Source organism: Melozone crissalis, unplaced genomic scaffold, assembly GCF_028551555.1.
Source record: "Melozone crissalis strain CALT ecotype California unplaced genomic scaffold, PUWL_Pcris_2 ptg000029l_1, whole genome shotgun sequence".
Lineage (NCBI taxonomy): Eukaryota > Metazoa > Chordata > Aves > Passeriformes > Passerellidae > Melozone > Melozone crissalis.
In genome coordinates, this window is record NW_026535807.1 from 9,112,245 (window position 1) to 9,131,958 (window position 19,714).

General features: G+C 60.1%; 2 protein-coding genes across 3 annotated transcripts; both read right to left on the reverse strand.

Moving 5' to 3' along the window:
* Positions 1-131: 131 nt before the first annotated feature.
* On the reverse strand, positions 132-11,865 carry BRPF1 (bromodomain and PHD finger containing 1). 2 transcript variants are annotated; one of them, XM_054280742.1, is made up of 13 exons: positions 11,256-11,865; positions 9,407-10,366; positions 7,034-7,190; positions 5,823-5,954; positions 5,357-5,485; positions 4,087-4,399; positions 3,281-3,592; positions 2,018-2,305; positions 1,781-1,928; positions 1,123-1,259; positions 903-1,021; positions 642-796; positions 132-557 (listed from the first exon to the last, which is right to left on the reverse strand). In XM_054280742.1, the coding sequence occupies exons 1-13, from the start codon at positions 11,849-11,851 to the stop codon at positions 374-376; spliced, it is 3,630 nt and encodes a 1,209-aa protein (XP_054136717.1). In that variant the 5' UTR covers positions 11,852-11,865; the 3' UTR covers positions 132-373. The 2 variants fall into 2 exon arrangements, with proteins under 2 accessions (XP_054136717.1, XP_054136716.1); XM_054280741.1 differs by having other exon boundaries at positions 3,281-3,595.
* A 689-nt stretch (positions 11,866-12,554) lies between these two features.
* Positions 12,555-19,377, reverse strand: CPNE9 (copine family member 9). The gene is made up of 21 exons (XM_054280774.1): positions 19,278-19,377; positions 17,775-17,815; positions 17,645-17,691; positions 17,337-17,440; positions 17,114-17,153; positions 16,983-16,985; positions 16,447-16,523; positions 16,168-16,231; positions 15,952-16,055; positions 15,767-15,871; positions 15,361-15,402; positions 15,162-15,237; positions 15,038-15,091; positions 14,863-14,924; positions 14,536-14,582; positions 14,274-14,455; positions 13,953-14,080; positions 13,735-13,837; positions 13,603-13,660; positions 13,385-13,458; positions 12,555-13,271 (listed from the first exon to the last, which is right to left on the reverse strand). Exons 1-21 carry the CDS (start codon positions 19,352-19,354, stop codon positions 13,119-13,121), a joined length of 1,641 nt encoding a protein of 546 aa, XP_054136749.1. The 5' UTR covers positions 19,355-19,377; the 3' UTR covers positions 12,555-13,118.
* Between the last annotated feature and the right edge of the window lie 337 nt (positions 19,378-19,714).

Below are 19,714 nucleotides of genomic sequence, written 5' to 3' on the forward strand. Positions count from 1 at the left end.
CGCAGCGGCCGCGGCTCCGCAGTGGAGGTTTATTTTCTAAGAATCAATAGATTTTTTTCTTCCTTCAAAATAAATACAAACAACGTCCGAGCGCGGGGCCGGCCAGGGGCTGGGCCCAGGGGTGGGGGCAGCACGGGGGTGAGGGGCGCGGAGGGCCGCCCTGGGGCACGGCGGCGGCCAGAACAGCATCCCGGGGAGCGGCGGGCTGGGGGGAGCGGGCACCGGGAATGGGAGAGTGGGGGGGGCACGGGGGACCGGCCCCACCCCTCCCGGTCCCCCGGCCCCCCGTGGGTGCAGGCCAGCTGCACGGGGTGGGGGTCACCGAGCCCCGTTTGCCCTGAGATTCGGCGGGGGAGCGGCCGGTGGCACCGGCTCAGTCGCTCTCGCTGGAGTCGCTGCTCTGCTCGCCCTGCACCTTGTTGCGGTGCTGCATGGCGCGGTGGTAGGCGATCTGCACCGACTTGCGGATGTTGGACTTGCGGCCCTCCAGCATCTTCTCTTTGTCCAGGTCCTGGTTCACCCCCAGAGGCACCAGCTTCGTCCGGGGCAACCACTGCCTGTGGAGAGCGGGGGGCCACCTCGTTTGAGGGTTACAATCGTCTCTGGGGACCCCCCCAAAGCCCTCGGCTCCCTGGCCTTACCAAGTGCGCTTGTTGTCAAAGAAGAGGACAAGGTAGAGGTGCTCGCGTGCTTCCTGAGTCATCTGCTCCCCCAGCTTCAGCACCTCCAAGGGGGGCACGGGGATGGGGACCCCATGGTGGAACATGCCTTCCCGCGGCATCTTGGGGTCAATGATCTGCAAAACGACCAGGGGAGGGCTGAGAGGAGAACAGGGACCCCAGGAGCCAGTCTGCAGGGAGGGGACGTGGGTTTCACAGGCCCCGATCACAGGCAGTACTCACCAATGCCGGGTAGGAGGGGTAGCCCCTGCACTTAGCCCACACCAGGTCCAGGGCATCCAGGGAAGAATCCTCATCCTCAGACAGCCACCCTGCGCCTCGCCCCATGCCCTTACGCACCACTGTACAGGAGGAGAGGGCAGTCAGCTGTGTCCCCTGGGTGATGGTGCCAGCCAGGCACACAGCTGTGCAGCCACAGTACTTACTACAGCCCAGTACTTACTGCCATGCCCCACACCTCGTCCCGTGCCCACGGAGTAGGACTCGTTCTCTGTCCCTGATGTGTCCTCACTGCTGTCCTCCGGGAAGTTCACTCGGGAGAAGGAGGGTTTCCCTCTGCCCTGCTTGGAGGGTGTTGTGCTGCGGAGACAGGGAGCAGAGCTATCACTAGGAGTCACGTTAAGCTTCCAGAAACTGTTTTCCAGAGGGCCAGGCTGGTAGCACACCAGGGCTTGTGGCCTCCAAATGCCAGCCTTGGCACCGGGAAGGACTTGGCAGGCCTAGCAGGCAGAAAGGTGGGATGGTGCTTCTGCCAGGGTGCAAGCCAGACCCTCACCCAGTTCCACCTGGGAGGACCAGAAGATGTGCCCTCTTCCGAATTAGAGGCGCAGGCAGGAGGCTGCTGGAAGGGCCAATGACAGAACAGCCACTGTGCCAACAGAATTCCCTAGTTCATGCTTCCTACTAGCGCTTTGCTGCACACTTTCACCTTTAGGTTTCACATTTAAAAAGGCACACACTCCACAGACTTCTAGGGATTAGCAGCTGAGCTGCAGGATGAACAAGATGGGGACCACCGAACGGGGTGCTCATCCAGAAGCTCAAGGCTGAGAGCTGCCCACTGCCACCCTGGGCAGCACTGCTGTCAGCAGGGGCAGTACCTGGTGCGGTCTGAGGCAGCACTGCTGCTGCTGCTGCTGCTGGACTCCGAGTCGGAGCTGCTCCGGGGAAGATTGCAGTCATTGCGGTACACCAGGAAGCTCTTCTTCACGGGCTGGTTCCCGCTGCTGAAACCGTTGGCTGGCAGGTCTGAAAAACAGCCCAACAAAGAGCATTACCACTGCACCAGAGCCTGCCACGTGCTGCCAGTGGGAGCACAGGTGGCCAGCTGCACTCACCCATGGTAGCGTCCTCCGTGGATTTGTCACTGTCACTGTCAGAGCTGGAGCTGGGCCGCGGGCTCCGCCCTCGCTTCCTCTGCCGCTGAGAGGACCCCATTATTGGGAGCTGGGGGGGCCCAATGGGGCTGCTCCCATGCCCAGGAGGGATCTGGCTGTCTCGATTCTTTGGGGGGCGTCCTGGACGTTTTGGAGGGCCTGCAGTTTTAGGGTTCTTCTTGGAGAAGAGCACAGAGGTCCTCCTGCCTACTTCATGCGCTGGGGTAGAAGAAGAATTGGGACCCAGACCTGAAGAAGGAGAAGGTGTCAGCTGCAGCCCTGATGGCAGGGACTGCATGGCAGTGGTATCACGAAACAGCTTTGTTTCTGATGAACATGATCTCAGAAGATCCTCCCTCACTATAGGAAGAACCTGTTTTTTCCATGATTAGATGAGAGGACTGGGATGCAGAGGTGGCAAATGCCTAGTGACACATGGTAGCTCTGCCTGGTGCTTTTGCTGTGCTCCCCACAGAGCCCAGCTCACCATCTCCATCCAGGGAGCTGGCAGCTGGCCTGTTTGACTCAGCCCTGGGAGAGCAGCTGGAGGTCAGCAATTGCTGCTGCTGCAACTCCCTCCCATGCCCTCTGGCAGGAAGGGACACTGAAGGCAGCCTGCTCCATAATGCCCCTAGAAACCAGGCAACGCAGCCAAGCTGGTAGGTCCTATCAGAAGGAAACAATCCACCTCATGCCCCACACCACACAGCTGGAACTGTGATCTCTGGAACAGCATCCAGTTCTTTGGCTGACAAAGAGATGAATTCACCAGGTCACTGCTGACCGCAGATGTGAATACCAACAACCTGCCAACCCTCCCCAGGGGCAAGAACACATCAGGCTGTGGCTGTTCCAGACACAGGACATGGCCTCCTTCATCCAATCCCCCCTGCTTGGCTGGCACAGATCACCACAAACTATCCAGTGTGCATGCTGGGAGGGAGCCCACGGAGACACAGACATCACACTCAGCACTCGCCCCTATGGGAGGCACTACAGGCAAGGAGGAGTCCCCACAGCGGGATGTGGGATAAGGGACTGTCCCACAAGAGGCCACCTGCCTCATTTCCATGGAGGAGTGAAGAGCGAGGTGTGTGTGGGGAGCTGCCCACACAGTCCTCCTGCCTAAGGAGGCACCTGCCAGGGCAGCCTCTCCCCAGACAGGCCTGTCCAGAGGCAGCTCTCCATGGCTCCTCAGACTGGCAGTTCTGGTGGGAGTATTACCTTTGCCAGTCTCCTGGCTGCTGCTCTCCTCTGCAGCACTGTCTGTCTGCAGGTCCTTCTCGCAGGGGTTGTGGGACTGCAGGACTCCCCTGGCAGAGGAGCTGTGCCGCTCCAGCCCCTCCCGGCCCAGGTCCCGCGGGTGAGCAAGCTTCCGCCGCAGCACTGTGATCTCCTTCTTGATCATTTTGGCCCGGCGAGACCGTCCAATGCTCTGCTTGCCAGCGTTGACCTCGTCCAGCCGCTCCAGCAGGATCTTCAGCTGCTCCTCCAATGGCAGGTGCTTCTGATTCTCTGAGAGCAGCAGCCGCACATCTTCTGGGGAAACAAAGAGGAGCAGATGGATGAAAGAAATTGGGAACTCCAGTGGAGCTCCTCTACCTGAAAGGGCATGAGGCAATCAAGGTTCTCTGCAGGGGAGAAGGAGCTGGCATGGCACCAAACACCTGTGGACCCTTTAGGGAAGTTAACCTAAAAGACCAAGAGAAGGAGCCCTGTGGGAACTCAGCTAGTTGGGGAAAGCCGTCTGATCAGCAGTATAGAGAATACTGGGGTTCACATTGTCTGGAACAAGGATGCAACAGGAAAGAAAGGACACATAGACAAACCACTGCCTAGAACCAACCTAATGGGGCTGATAAGTACCCGGCTAGCAAAACCACCCCAGGTCTCCAGGGAATGGGGACACACAGCCCAACATTTGACTTAACCTCCCAGAAGAGGCAGCTCAGACTCTTGGGTGCCTTGACTCTGCCCAGGCTTTACCTTTTAGTAGCCCTCGTACCCCACGGCAGGGACCAAATACCCACCATCCTCAATGTCTTGGATCTGAGCCTCTTCCACTGTGACACAGTGGGGGAAGTGCATGCCTGTCTCGAAGTCAATGCCCATCTTCTCTGCCTGCCGGCGAGCCTGCCGCAGCACAGCGCCTCCCTGCTCCCGCAGGCGGATGGCTGCCCGGTAGAAGATCGTGTCTTTGGCATTGTATTTCAAACAGTTGTTAATGATCAGGTTGAAATCCTCCTCAAAGTCATCGAAATTCAGATAGCGATAGGCTTCTAGATTTTGCTTCATTGTCTGAAAATCCATTGGCTTCTTGATGTGATCCAGGTAGTCTGGGACCTGCATGAGGAAAGAGCCAGAGTTAAGAGCCCAGGAGCCACAGTTAGCAGTACCTGCTCCAAGAAAACAGTTGTTAGAGGAATCAGGTATCACTCCCTGTGCTCTGCCCAAATGCACATCGGGGAATGCCGTCTGCTTTTGCAGCTTGAGGAACAGCAACGCCTCCGGACTAGGAAGCCCATGTGCTGTGCTCAACCTGTTAGAGCGGATATGCACTCCGAAGCATTTTTACAGCTCCAGCACACATGCCAGCATCCTGTCCTCAACTCCTGCCTGCAGGCAGCTGGGATCCAGTATGCTACATGTTATTCCCTGGAGAGGGTGCTGCAAGTGCAGCCCCAGGGGTGAAGGTGAGTGCAGAAAGGTAAAACAGAGCCATCCAGGTGGCAAGTGAGATGGTGCAGCCTTCCTCCCCATCTGCTAAGAAACCTCCATGCTGACCTGCTGCCAGAACCTTGCAGAGACCATGTGGACTTTTGCCATGCTCCCAGGCAGGGACTCAGTGACAGTCTCAGGAATTCTCTCTCCTGCCTGCAGCAGTGACAGTCTAAGGGTCAAACCCATCTCTGTGCTGTGCTCAGTCATCTAGCAGAGGCCTTCACAAGAGGACAGGTAAGAGCACGCTGAGTGCTAAGGGCTGGCACTTTGCCTTCCCCAGCGGGAATCCCCAACTGCTCACAGACCCTGGGGTGTCACCAGTAACACACACAGAGGAAGAGTCAAGTGCTGTGCCCCAGCTGTCACCAACTCAGCTGTTCTGCATTTGGCTCACCCAGGAGGGGCACTGCTGCACACCCCCTCTGGTGAGCGAGTGATGCTGCCATGAGCCAGCACCAGGCTGCTCAGGGTTCTTCTGGACCAGAACACACCCTGGGCAGCCCTTGGCACAAGCAAGGGGCAAGTTTGAGTGAAGTAGAAATCTGGGGAGGGGGTTCTTACTTCGTAGTTTTCTGTTACCTCAGACAGAGGGACCGGCTCACTGAAGATGTTGCCTGTGTCTTTCTCCTGCAGCTGCTCAAGCGTCTTGCGGAGGAGGATGAGGAAGGGGGTCAGCTGCATTTCCAGTGCCACCTGCTGCACTTTGATCTGAAACAAAGAACAGAGCGGGGCTGAGCCCCTGGCCCTAGGCAGGCAGTGGGGACTGTCCCCAGGGAGCAGCAGTGCAGCCCTGCAGGACAGCAACCCCTCTCCTCTCCTTGCTGAGGGGTAGGGAGCGCCCCTCAGCCCCGTTTGTGGGAGCAGAGGTGAAACACCGGCTCCAGCACCTGTGCGTCCCACCTGTGCCTTGCAGAGCAGCCACCTTTGCTCGGAGCCATCGGAGCAGAGCGCAGCACAGCCGAGGGGACCCCGGCACACCTGAGCACCCTAAGGAGCCCCTGCTGACGCCCACCCCAGCCGCTCCCCAAGGAGGGGCAGTCGTTACCGTCTCTCTCTTGAGCTTCTCCCGCTTGCGTATCAGCTCCACCAGCAAGCGCGCACGCTCGAGGTCATGGCGCAGGCGCTGCCATGACTTCAGCTGTTCCTTCAGGGCCCAGTTCTTATCCTCAGTGTCTCTCTGTGGGAACATCAGAGACCATGAGCTGATAGAATATGTGCTCCCATCTCCACCTTCCTGACTGTGTGCTGGGGCTCTTCTCTGGCAAAAGGAACCACCATGCCTGACCTGCTGGTGCAGCAAGGTCACAGCTCCTTTCTTGTAACCTAGGCAGGTGATTCAGTCTCACCTCTGGCAAGAGCTAAATACCTGCCCCTTGGTCATCAAGCCCTTAGGATGTCAGGAGGTGAAAATCCTCAGCCTCTGGAAACACTCTTCCTAACATGACCGACTGACTGCCTGCAGCTGCCCAAGAGGTCTGTGCTGCTGCTCACAGCTCTGACAAAGCGCAACAGCTCAAAAAGGGAACAACAGCTCTACCTGCTTTCATTTTTGGAGCACCAAAAAAATTACAGCTTTTATCCTGCCATAGCCAAAACTGAGCAGAAGCAGCCTCAACTCTTCTCCAGCAAAAATAATAAGAGCAGACAAAGCTAGGAGAAAACTCTGCCCAGTCACAGTCATCAGAGAGCTCAGAAAGATTTACAGCTCAGATGGGGAGCCAGAAGAAAAAATCTTTCTCTCTGGCACCAGATTTCACATCTGTGAAGTGCTGACTGTGGGCTGGAAGCAGCACCCAGAAGGAGCACTCTTGGAGCAGTATCAGAAGCTAGAAGAGAGGCCTTGGTTCAGTCCAGACTGTTTCTAGAGATCCCTGGCCATCTCTCTCAACACTGCCTGGCACAGTGGCCTCATATTAGAGCCATTTCTGACAGGTTTGCCATCACTACTGGCTAAATGCAGGCACAAGAAAGGAAATACCTTCAGTGTGGCAGCTTGAGAGGGCAGGATTCCCTTCGTGTGGCAGGCTGCCAGTGGCGTCGCTGCCTGGCAATTCTCTGAACACTGAGAGCGGAGGAGAAGGTGAAGCAGCAAAAGCAGCTGGGGCTGCCCTTCCCTCGTCTGAAAGCTCATACCCCTGACCCCCATTCTGCACCTGCAGGCATTGCATGCAGCTAAGGCTCCAAGCCCACAGCTCCAAAGGCGCAGGAAGCACGCACACAGCCAGGTTCCCTGCAGCCCCACCAGGCAGCCCTTACCTGGTCGCAGTTTCTCTGTGACTGCAGGTGTGTCTGCAGGCGGCGGAGCAGGGGGACACCATTGCGGGACTGTCTCTTCAGAGTCCAGTAGCTGTGCAGCCTCTGCATGAACTGGCTCTTCCTCTGGATGGTTAAACGGTTTGTAATCTTACTGAGCCTGAGGAAAGGAGAAGAACCACAGAGTCCATCAACAAATCAAGCCTGGCTGCTGCAGGAGAAGCCCCAGCTAGGGACAAGTATCAGCAAGGCGATCCCAGCAGAGCTGAGAAGTTCTTCAAGGAGAGAACATCCTTTTATATGGCAGGACTTTCTGTAACACCAAGTCACACAGCCTAGGCACAACACATTTCAATGCCATGAAATGTGCAGCCTTGCCTCTCCATAACTCACGTTTCATTTCTACTTCCTGTCAACTTTCGGGCAAAGCCTGGGGCAGGTTGGGGTGCAAGACAGCCACACTGGGTGCTGGACCTTTAACAGCTCCCATGGTGCCTGAGACCACGAGTGTTATGGTGCTACTACCCCAAAACCATTATTTACCTGGCTGAGGGCCACTTGCTGTGATGGGGGGTCTGGCCAAATGCTACCAGAGAAACTCAAACCCTGGCAAAGCAAAGGAGGGAGCAGGATGCATGAGTACAACAGACGTCCCATCCAAGACTATCCTGAACAGCCCAGAACACCACAAAAGGGATTGCTTACTTCCTACCACAGCTGATAGTCTGGAGGGGCTGGGACAGCCTTGTTCAGCAGAGTTGGACAGAGATGCCCTGCTAGTAGAGTGACAAAGGGATGAACCCGCCCACCTCCCAGGGACAGCTTTTCCCAAAGGATGACCCAACCTGCATCAGCCTCAGCTGAAGAGACTGGGGACAGCAGCCTCAGATGCCATCACTGGCCAAGCACAGCTCCCACAGGAAGACGTGGCATTCTGGCAACAGCCCCTGAAGAATAATTAATCCCAACAGGATTCTAGCTCAGTGTACTTTCACTGTGAATGCAATAGCAGCAAGACCCTACAAACTGCCAACATGTCCACACATAAGAAAAAGAGGCTCTTGCTATGAAGCAAGCCCTGAATGAGCAAAAACATGTCTGGGACACAAACAGACCATGGTAAAAAGCCAGCAGCCTTGTGGCAGACCTGTCTCCCCAAGTCACCAGAATGCTGCCCAGAGAGCATAACCCATGGCTTCCATGTGCTCCTATCCAAGTGCACAGGAGAGAAGTCTTGAGAGTCTAAGAGTCTTGACAGTGTCCCATGGTCACAGCCCCCCACAGCTCCTGCCGCAGGAGCTCACCAGCTCAGGATTGGTGGCTCACCACCACAAAAGCCAATGCTCCATGCCCAACCTGTGCTCAACTGGGTGTTGCCTGCTGCAGAGTGACAGTGAGGTCCAAAAACATCATAGGATGCCCTTATGTGCTTTTACATGCTGCTGAGGACATCCAGAGTTATAAACACTGACAAATTCTGGCAAGGCTCTTAGATGCTCTTGTTTTGGGATTTCCACGCCAGCCCAACAATCTAACAAGAGCAAGGCACAAAGCAGTTGCAACTGTAACTAGAGGGTGTTTGCACCTTCCCATGAAACCACAGGTTTGGAATGTGACAGAAACATAACCCCTCGTGAGGCCTCACACTGGGGAGTCAGCCTTAGGACTGTGGTGTTCCTTGGCAGGCAGGATCCTGGTGCTCTCCAGCCACCCCTCCTCACAGACAGCTTTCAGCACCCGTGGCTGCCCGGCCCTGCTCCAACAGGCAGCGCTGAAAGGGAGCAGCAGCTGCTGTGCCTGGCAGAGAGCACTGAGGAAGCCCAGCAAGGAATACGTGGCTGCTGGGATGGATGAGTTCTGCTCAGCAGAGCACAGTGATCCCGACCCCAAACTTCTCTACTCCAGAGCCAAAATAACCCCGGGATTAACCCGTTTCCCAGGCCTGAATCACTCCCACACTTCTGTCTTTTGCCTGACACAGCCTCAGGAGAAAACAGACCTCAGCAGAAACGAGAGCAGTTCCCTCCTCCTTCCCGCCTCGTTTACTCCAGTGCCTGAGGTCAGCGCAACAGGAAAGGAGTGCTGGGAACCTCCAGCTGCTTCCTGACACATCCGGCCAAGTTCACTCTCTACTGCTAAACTAACAGCAGCTATTTCCTGCCATGCCGAGGGCCCAGACACCTTTGCAGGGCAGTGCATGGCCCTGCCTCTCTGCAGGACTCTCAGAGGAAACCACCACAGTCCTCTGCAGCAACAAAGTGAGAGTACCTGTGCAAAAGCTGAGGGGATAGGATAATGCCCACACGGGAAGGAGGACACAAAACATGGAGGAAAGGAGAAATTTCTCCCCAGTCCAGAGAGGGCAGCAGGTCGTACCTGTGAGGGGGGATGCAGGGCACGGAAACCACAGGTGCTGCAGCTCGTTTCTCTGCCAGGATCTTCCGTGCCTTCTTCATCTTGATCCTAGACTTGGCCTTTGCTTTTTTGACTTTCTCAGAACTCCAGCCCTTCCCCTCCTCCTCTTCCTCCTCATCCTCCTCCTCCCCCTCACTGTGGGAGAGGGCGGGCAGCCTGCGCACGGAGCCTGGCGGCGTGTGGATGTCGCAGTAGGCGGTTTTGCGCACACTGAAGGAGGTACCGTTGGCACCCGTCTCCCTGACGGGCTCCATCTTCATGTACAGCCCGGCCTGCTGGGCACAGGTGACATGGAAGGCAGTGTAGCAATTGGCTTTGTGACACTGGATGCAAGCCCCAGAGCCACGCTGCTTGCAAATGTAACAGGTCAGCTTCCAGCGTGCGGGCGGGATGTGCTCGATGCTGTCGATGGGCTCCAGGAAGACGGTGTTGGCAAAGCACACCTCGGGGATCCAGAGGGCACAGACCACGTGTGCCCAGCGCCCATCGTCCGTCTGCTTGAAGGCCCCCCCCTTGTTTGGGCAGAGGGCGCAGTCCACGGCGCGCGAGGGTGACTGCAGGCACCGTCTGCAGAGCCACTGTCCCTCGGGGATGTAGGGCACCCCATAGCACTCCTGGTGCACAGCCAGGTTGCACATGTCGCAGAAGAGGATGACGTTGCTGTTCTGACACTCCCCGTCGTTGCAGATGCAGCAGACGGCGTCCTCATCCACCAAGGCGTTTGGGTCCCCCTTATTGTGGCTCTCGAAGTAGGACTCCTTCTCTAGGCGGTCCATCAGGTACTCAAAGATCTCCTGGGGAATAGGACTCACGCCTTCGTTCTTCCGCCTCTCGTTCATGATGTCCAGCCAGATGTAATCCTCCTCATCCATGTCGTACTCCACCTCCTCGTCCAGCTCCTCTGCCGACTTCTCAATGTACCTGGAAGGACAGCATGGGCAAGTAAGGCCATGTTTGACATGTTTGGAGCTGCTGAGCCCCAACTCCAGGATTTGTCTGTGATTGAGGGAATGTTCAAATGCTCCAGCTGAGCCATAAGCCAAAATAAAGAAACAGGGACAAGGCAGGAATATGCAGAAGCAGAAGGTGCTGCTGCACCCTGACTAGCACAGCGGCACAACAGCAACTTCGAGACAAAACAAAACTGGTCTAAGGAGCAAGGTCAGGCCTTGGAGACTCATCAGTGCAAGGAGGGGGCCTGCATGGGCCACCCAGCAAGTACCAGTGCTCTGGAGGCAGCAGCCTCACAACCAAGACATGATAACCATGCATGGAGGTGCCATGTTTCACTAATTCCAGTTATGGGGCTCTGTTAACTCCTGCCTGATGTATTAATTGGGGCCACTGCATCCACCAAATCTCTCACAAAGTACTGTAAGAAAACAATTTAAAAGTACGCCCACAAACAGACAACTCCTACAGGTACACCTTGGTGCTGAAGGGCTCTCAAAATATCTCAGCATACCTCCAAAGAGAGACTGAGAGGCAAAAGGACACATTGGGGTTCTGTTTTGATTTTAAGTGCCCTTCCAGCAAGGAAAATGCACAGCAATCAAACTGCCGGCAATGAGCTAAGCAGCAACTGAGAGTTCTGTAGATTCACAGACCTCACAGAACTGTGATGTGACACCAGGCAGAGCCCCAGGAGCCTGAAACCATGATACAGCCACTTCTGTGAGACCTGGAAGAGGCAGACAAAGGCCATTTCCAGGAGCCACAGGCAAGCCACTTGAAGAGAGCGGGGCCAATTCCACCTCCAAACCCTGGGCATGAGCCTGGGAGTCTCCTTGCACCCAGCCACGGACAATACCTGTAGTACGAGGTGGGACGAGGCGGGGCGTCAGGGGTGTCCTGCTCCAGCTCTCGGTACACCACCTCGGGCAGCTTGGGGGTAGTGCTGGCCGAGGCGTTGTGGTGATGGTGGTTGGAGTCCTTGCGCTTCTCCTTGTTCTTGTGCTTCCCAGATTTGGGCGGGACGCTCTGCGTCTCCGTGTTCTCCTTATTGCTTCCATTCTCGGGCACCTCCTCGGGAACATCCTCGTCCTCGGACACCACGTCGAGATTATCGAAGATGCTGATGCGGTGGACGCGGCCGTGCAGGTCCACCTCCACCATGCGCTGGGCCTGGGCGTAGGTCATCACCTCTCGGCCGGGCGACTGGGAGGTCTCGGAGGGGCTGGGCGACTGCTTGTTGGCGGCGCGGGCCTGGCGCCCCTTCTTCTTGTGCTTGCGCAGGGGGGTGTGCTGGGGCAGGGGCGGGTTGTCGTGGTCATAGTGGTACAGGTGGTACTCGATCCCGCTGTAGCTCTTGTAGATCTTGCGGCAGGTGCCCACCGGGCACTCGTAGGGCGGCTTGGTGGCCCTCAGGTTGTGGCAAAAGGTCTTCACGTCGAAGTCTACACCCATGGCGGGGCCGCGGGGGGCCGAGGCCGGGCCGGGCCGGGCCCCCCGCCCCGCCGCCCCCTCCCCGGGCCCCGGCCGCCCTGGCCTGGCTCCCCGCTGCCCGCTCCTTCCCTGCGGCGGCGCTCCCCGGCGCGGGGCCGCGCTCAGCGGGCGGGCGGCTCCATGGGCGGCGGCGGCGGCGGCGGCGGCGGGCCCGGGCCGGCCCCAACAATGGAGCTGCGGCGGCGCCTGGCGCGGGGCGGCCCTGGGTAAAGCGCCGCGCCGCCCTTAGCAACCGCACTTTCGCCACGGCACCGCCGGGCAGCAGCACCGGGCGGGACCGGAGGCAGCGAGGACGGAGGGGACGGGGAAGGCGGCGGCGGCAGCGACGATAGCGCGGGGAGGCCACGTGGGAACGGCGGGAGCGGGCCGGGTCGCGCCGCGATGACGGTGACGAATCTGCCGGCTCGAATCACAGACCCCGCTGCCACCGCCCGGCCCCGCCCCAGCCCGACCCCCCTCGGCCCCCTCACCGTTTCGGTCCTCCCGGTCCCTCCGGACCCCTCCTTCCCCCAGGTCACCCCAATTTTCAAGGTCCTCCCGATTCCCCCGGCCCGGCTACACGCCGCCCGGTACCTTCGGCTCCCTGGCCACCCCCGCCCTACCGGTCCTCCCGCCCCCCTCGCTCTCCCCGCTCCCCCTGGCCCAGCACGGCAGCAGACCCGGTTGAGCAGTTTATTTACAGTCGGTAACGCAGTAGAGACCCGCCTGCCCTCCGCCCCGGCACCCCCGGCGGCGGGAGCCCCGGCCGTGCGGCAGGGCGTGAGGCATGCCGGGTTAGCAGAGCCGGAGGAGCGGGCACAGGCAGCAGCGAGGTGCAGGCAGGAATGGGGCGCAGGCAGGAGCAGGGCGAGGCCGCTGCCCCAAGGAGCAGCGGGGTGCAGGCAGGCACTCAGGGTCAGCCCTCCCCTGGGGCAGAGGCCAGGCTGCTCTCAAGGACACGCACACCGTGGCACACACCGTGTTCCTCCCGGCTGGCCCTGCTCGCACTGCCACGGTCCAGGAACAGTCCCGCCCTGCTGCTGGACATCGGGCAGGAGGAAGGGGCAGCCGAGGATGTCCAGCCCTGTGGTCTCACTGCCAGAACCGGGTCCCAGCCCTGTTTTGACCAACCATAGCAGCTGATTATCTCCCTAAAGAGGCCACATCTCCATGGTTAAGCCCTGGTCACTGGCAGAAAAAAGGTGACATATCCTCGCCCCACCAGTCAGTCCCATGGCTCGTGGAAGAGCTACTCGGGATCTGCCCGGCGAGGCTTGATGTCACGGGTCTTCATGTAAGAGAGCAGCTGCTCAGGGATCTCAGCCAGCACGTCCTTGGCCAGGCGGGCCATGCTCAGCACCTGGTTGCCTGAGTCGTCCACGTAATCCCGAAATGGCACAAACTTTGAGGGCAAAAAGTTTGCAGTCAGTTTGGAAACTCTATTGCTGTGGGGTTCAGCAAGGGGGACTGAGCATCTCTCACCCGCAGCAGGTCTGGATTCAATGCCAGACTTACCTGTACAATGTCCCTCTCAGCATACCGTCCCCGGGAAGACAACCGTACCTCATCACCGTCCAGCTCCTCCATGGCTGGGGGTGACAGCTGGTGTCACCAAGCCTCGGTGGGATGAACACCGGGGATGGAAACACCAGCCCTTTGGATATCTTTGGCATCCCAGAGGAAGGGAAAATGTTTCCATCCCTCTTCCCTGGTGTCCCCAAGTCCCAACTCACCCTCAAACTCAGCTGGACCTACTCCCACTATGATGATGGACATGGGCAGGGAGGAAGCCTGTGGAGCAGAGGCAGGGTGTCAGCCAGGATAGTGTCCATGTGAGGTGAACTCAGCAACAAGGGTGCACTCACGGTGACAATGGCTTCCTTGGTTTGCAGCATGTCAGAGATGACACCGTCAGTGATGATGAGGAGGACGTGGTACTGTGAGCCATCGGTCACCTGGGCGGCTGTCCTATGGGGAAAAGGGATGGGGGCCCTCAAGCACCCCACTGGTGTGGGGCAGTCGACCCTGCTGTGGGACAGGTGGCATTTGGGGACGGCAAAGGGGACATCGCCCCAGTGCTCACCCAGCCACCTGGTTGATGACAGGAGCAAAGTTGGTAGGACCGTAGAGCTGGACGGTGCGCAGGCTTTGGAGGTAGGACTCCAGCACGCCTTCAATGCCGGCACAGCTGGGGTTCTCCACGTTGTTGTTCTGGGGGACAGAGATGGGGCACTTGGAGGGGGACCACAGCCTCTGGTGCCCCAGGCTGTGGGATGCTGGGGCAGAATGTTGCCAGGGTGCTTCCCCTCCCCGCCAAGCTGCTGTGGGCACCCCAAGACCAGCTCTGCCCCACAGCCAGGGGATCTGGGTTCACTCTCAGCCCCGTCCCACAGGGAGGACACACCAGAGGAAACTGGTGGGAGATCTTGCCGTCAGGTGGGACTTTGGCACCAAAGCCATAGGCAGGGAAGAGCTTGTCGCTGTCGTAGTCCTGGATGATTTCCCCCACTGCCTTCAGTGCCAGGGCATAAGCGCTCAGCTGGTAGGGGCTCGCGTAGTGCAGCGAGGTGGGCTGGGATGGCAACCCTGCGGCACAGTGCCCATCACACCCGCCCCTTGGCCAGCCCCAGGGTGATGGGGACCCCCCAGACACCAGGTGCACTCACCATTGGAGGCCGTGAAGTCAATGGCAACAGTGAAATTCAGCTGTGTCCTTAAGGGGGAGAGTGAGGGAGGCTGCCGGCCCCATGGCACAGGGACACCATCTTCCAGCCCCACAGTGCTGGAGTTTCCCTGCCCAGACCCATTGCCTCGGCCCCCCTTCCCCAGCCAGCACCCCATAGCCCCATGCCACCATTCTGCATCTACTTCCCAGCCCCACTGTCCCCTTGTCACCCCCAGGCTGAACCTTCACTGTCACCACTGTCCTTGACCCGAGACTCTCAGCCACGGGGGATCTCGAGGAGCCGGGGGGCTCCCGGCCCCCCACTCACCCGCCCCGTATGTAGTCAACGAAGGTGAACTCAGACTCAACAGAGAAGGAGAGCAGTGTCACCTGTGGGCACTGGGGATCAGATCTGGAGCCCCCTGAACCTGGCACACACAGCAGGTGGAGCCACACCAGCCCCTGGAAGGCAGGAGGCCCAGGAACTCCCCAGCCCCACTCACAGTGCCAGAATTCACATATTTCTTCTTCTTGCATTTCTTCCTGGGATTCAGCACCTGCAGGCACAGGGATGAGTCAGTCTCAGCATGGAGTGCACCCTGCCCTCACCCTGCCCCACCACCCTACCTCATACACTGTGAACTGACTCTGTGCTCGAGAGAGCTCCCGGTAGCTGGTGGCAAATTCCCCAATGAAGTCGTGGCTGCAGGAGGAACACAGGGTCAGTACAGCCAGGCACCTGGCTGAGAGGTGCCCTGGGAAGCTTCAGCAGCACCCTGGTGTGTAAGAATTTAGTGCAATACAACACTGGTGTCCCTTCCCTCACCTCCCATCCCGGTCCCAGTCGTACACATCTATCTTCACCGTCCTGAAAGTGAAGGCACATAGGGTAAGCCATCAGCCAGGCTGGCACAGCCCCTCCAGCCCCTGATTTGGGGATCCCCAGGCCCACAGCCCAACCCGCAGTGAGCACCCTGCCCACCAACTTCCAGCAGAGCCGCCCTGCCTGCCCAGCCTGCGGCTCTGCCAGGAGGGAGCGGGAAATTTGGGTCATGGTGGGGGCCCTGGAAAGGAGGGGGATGCCTTTATGTAATTTGGGTTGCAAAAGAGAAAAAAACCCAATCAGGACCCAATTCTGAGCTGCCTGCCACTGCAGGGCCAAGCCCACCAAGAACTGCTCACACGCTGCTCTGGCCCCACAGCTGCCCATGTCCCCGTCCCCGTTCCTGTACCGGTCGTAGTCGCCGTTGCAGAGGGCGCGCACGGGGATGGTGAAGGGCTGCCACACCGGGTTCAGTGTGTTCTTCACCACCTCTGTCTTATGGCAGATAGTAAAGCTGGGGGGACAGGGCAGGGTTGGGCCATGCCGTCTGGTGACGTTGGCACCCTGTATGCCCCATTGGGTCCCTGTGCTCACGTGCCATCCTCATTGCTACGATAGAAGACGAGGAAAGGATCGGATTTTCCAAAGAAGTCCTTCTTATCCAGCTTGTTGGCACACAGCTGCATTGTGACGATGTCCTGGGGACAGGGACTGTCACTGCCAGCCACCTCCTCACTCCTGGCACCAGCAGCTGCTCTACTGAGGGACCATCAGCCCTCTCCACCCTGCAGCCAGTACACGGGTACTCACCCGGCAGTTGCTCAGTTCCTCGGCCAGCAGCAAGATAGTCCCACACCGCTTCCCTGGGACACCCCTGGAACCAGAGGCACACAGTCAGCTCGGGGACAAGGAGGACAGTTCAGGGACAAGAGAAGAGGTCAGGGTTGGGGCTTCTGTCCCACAGCTGGTGGTGCTTGGCAGTGTGATCAGAATCCCCAGCACAGGACATGCAGGGAGGGTTCCAGAGGAGCAGGTGGTGGAGACAGTGTGGGACCCTCCCACCTCACCTCACCACAGGGTGTGACTCACGTTAGGGGTCTCTCCAGGCGTCCCCGCTGGGACCCAATCACCTCTCCCAGTGCCACAAATGCCTGCCCCAGGAAGTCCTGTGCCCCAAAGAAAGCACTATGAGACCATGGAGGGTGGTTGCCCCAGTCCCCTACCACCCACACCTACCACTTTCTCTCCCAATGCACCCATCGGACCTGCCATCAACTTGACTCTGGGCCACCCTGTTTCCTGAAGCTACACTGTGACCCAAGAGCCAACTTGCAGCCCAGGACCTATTGTTCATCCCCAGGACTACCCCAGGTGCCCACTCCATGTGCCTTACACTCATTCTGTGCCCCCAGGGCCAACTCACATCCCCGGACCCATCCTGTGTTGCTCCCCCAAACTGCCCTCCATGCCCTGACCTGTCCTGAACCCCTTGGGCCACCCTAGACCCATCTTACCCCTCAAAAGCCAATCCTATGGAGTGTCCTGGCCCCATCTTGCCCCACCAGGCACTCCCAGGTTCAGCGTTCCCAGGGCAGAGCAGGGGCAGGTGTGTGGCAGGCACCTACCTTCTGCCAGTCCCCATGGGGCATGGAGAGATGGAGAGCAGGTTAGGGCCTGCCGAGGGGCACATGTCCCCCCGACAGCACCCACACAGGGCACAGCCTCGGGGTGTCCCCCCGGCACAGGCTGTGCTCACCTGCTTTAAAATGGAGCAGCTCTTGGAGTCCACATTGTAGCTGGTGTGAGAGAGCAGAGCCCTGAGCTGGTGCCTGCAGGGATGCTCCAGCACACAACCCCGCTTCCCCGGCCATCCGTGCTATTTGACACTGTATTCTTATTTATTGTCCTTATTTATTACTGACTCGGTGCTTTGTTCCACCCTCAGCGGGGCCAAGCCCTTCCCTGGCCCCCCTACTCACACATCGAAGCGCAGGTTTTGCTTCTCCTCGAAGTAGTAGTCGAGGACGAACTTGCGGACAAAGTCGGGGTTCAGGGTGTTGTCGATCACCTCGGTGCGTCCGAACTGCAGGGAGAGGGGTGAGGGCGGCCCCCCCAGGACCCGTCCCCATCGCAGCTGCCTCGGCGCTAATCCCGGAGGGGGATTAGCGCTGCTGGCGGGGCCGGATCATTAGCGTGGACGGGGAGGGATCATTAGCGTGGACACGGGTGGCCATATGGGCCCGTTTAACCCAGCCGGGGATTAGCCAGGAGAGGGGGCCACGCTCACCTCCTTCCACTCGCTGCTCCCCGAGACCTGCACAAAGAGGACGACCACTGCGGAGAGAGGAGCAGAGCCAGGCTGCCGTGCCGTGTCTGTGCCATGCCATCCATGCTCCCTGCCCGGCTCTGCCACCCACCTGGGTCGGACTTGGAGAAGGTGTCCAGGTCCAGCAGGTTCCTGGGGGAAGAGCCAGGTGTGAGCCAACCTGAGTGCCATCCACCTGGCCCAGCAACGGGTCCCCATGTCCGTCCCCCTGATCACAGGTCAGCACCATGCCAGAAGGCCGTGCTGGCACCCATGGATAAGAGCATCGGCATTCCCAGGGAGACACGCTGGCTCCCTCTGCAAGGTTCGGTGGGGCAGCAGAGCAAGCGGCGAGCAGCGTCTCCAGCGCTGATGATGATTGAACATGACAGGGAACCCATTTACAGGATGAAACCTTCCCCGGTGCCGCCGGCGCCGGCTGAGTGCCCGCCGCGCCCCGGCAGCAGGAGCTGGGCTAATGGCAGGGTGCAGAAGTGAGAAGAAAGAAGACTTGGAGCAGGGGCTGAGCAGCCAGTGGGCATCCCCCGACACACCTACCGGCAGAGCGATTGATCGTCGTCCTGTGCGCGGTGTGACACCGGGAAGTGCCGGGGGATGCTACCGGCTCTGCTGGGATACTTCCCGCACCCCCGGGGTGGCAGCACAGGGTGGGCTGGGGCACGGCGGGGGCTGCGGGGCTAAGCCGGCTCCCCTGGCCCTAGCACGCAGGGGAGAGACCCCACCCTGGTCTGGGTCCTCGGGCTGCGAAGCCGAAGGCTGCCCTGGGTTGTCTCCAGGTGTGACCCCCGGCCCCTGCCTGGAGCTGCCCGGTCCCGTGGACCCACAGTCCCTCTGCCTGCTGTGAGGGAAGCTGGCAGCGGGGGCCAGGGCTCAGCCGCGGGGAGGCACAACAGCCCCCGGCCCGGCCCAGAGTTTGCATAGCTCGGGGATGTGCTGGAGGCACCCACCCCGGTCGGGGCACTCCGTGCCACAGGACCCACGGCACGGGGACGCTCCCCCCCGGCAGGACGCTGTGCCTGTCCCTGCGAGCGGGAGCCCCGGCCGCAAGCAGCGGTGCCTCCGACGGGCTATATTTAGCCGCGGGCAGACCGGCTCAGCCGCCGCCGCTTGATCGGCGGACCCTGGCCAGAAGCTGGGGCACAGAGCAGCCCCTCTTCCGCAGCCCCCATCCCGCTGCCACGTTCCCGGTCCCGAGCACCGAGCTCGCAGCCAGCGCCGGCAGCCCGCGTCCCGCCAGCATCACCCACCTCCCACAAACATCGCCCCACGAGCGGCCGTCCCGCGCTCCAGCCGCGGGTGAGGGCATCGGGTCGCTTCACGCAGCCGTGCCCGGTGACAGCATCCCGTGGGACCCCAGGTAGGGGAAGGGACGGGTAGCAGCAGGGCAGAGGGACGCTGGGCATACGCCCTGGCACCGAGAGCTACCCGCGGAGAGAGGAGGACGCGCAGCTCCCAACGCCTCGAGCCAGGTCCTGAGCGGCGGACAGCGGGACGCAGCGAGCAGCCCCACAGCGCATCCCGGTGCGTTTCGCACCCACCCGTCTCCACGGACTAGCCGCCGCCCTCCCGCTCCCTTGCCCGGCTCCCGGCTCACCGGCAGGACACGGTGAGCTCCACCTTGGTGCCCGGCACGCTGCCGGCCGCCGGCTCCAGCGCTCCCGGAGCCGCCATCCCCGCCCGGGCGCCGCCGATGCTCCGCGCCGCCTCCTCCCGCGCCGCCGAGGAGGCGCGCCCGGGGGCGGGTACGGCACGGGCACGGCTCGGCTCGGCTCAGCTCGAGCACGACGGCCCTTCCCTGCCGGCAGCGGTGGCACCAACGCGGGCAGCAGGGGGTTCGGCTCCCGGGACTCGGCTCCACTGGAACGTCCCGCCCGCGATTCCCAGGCAGGGGCACAACGGGCTCAGCCCCAATCCCGCCCCGACGGGGGCTTCCTCCCGGGCTCGGTTCGGTGCTATTTCGGTGCCGACGCTCGCGAAGAGTGGGCCGGGCTATTTATAGTGAGCGGCTCCCCCGCGCCGCCCCCGCAGCCC

Excerpts from the sequence above, each read along its gene's own strand:
- BRPF1 (XM_054280741.1), bottom strand. The coding sequence starts at position 11,851 with ATGGGTGTAGACTTCGACGTGAAGACCTTTTGCCACAACCTGAGGGCC. Across the intron at positions 4,400-5,356 it reads AGCCGGTCCCTCTGTCTGAG|GTCCCAGACTACCTGGATCA; the intron begins GTAACAGAAAAC and ends TTCCTCATGCAG. Across the intron at positions 2,306-3,280 it reads CAGCCAGGAGACTGGCAAAG|GTCTGGGTCCCAATTCTTCT; the intron begins GTAATACTCCCA and ends CTCCTTCTTCAG.
- CPNE9 (XM_054280774.1), bottom strand. The coding sequence starts at position 19,354 with ATGGCGGCTCCGGGAGCGCTGGAGCCGGCGGCCGGCAGCGTGCCGGGC. Across the intron at positions 17,154-17,336 it reads CAAAACCTGCGCTTCGATGT|CTACAATGTGGACTCCAAGA; the intron begins GTGAGTAGGGGG and ends CTCTCACACCAG. Across the intron at positions 15,872-15,951 it reads CGTAGCAATGAGGATGGCAC|CTTTACTATCTGCCATAAGA; the intron begins GTGAGCACAGGG and ends CTGTCCCCCCAG.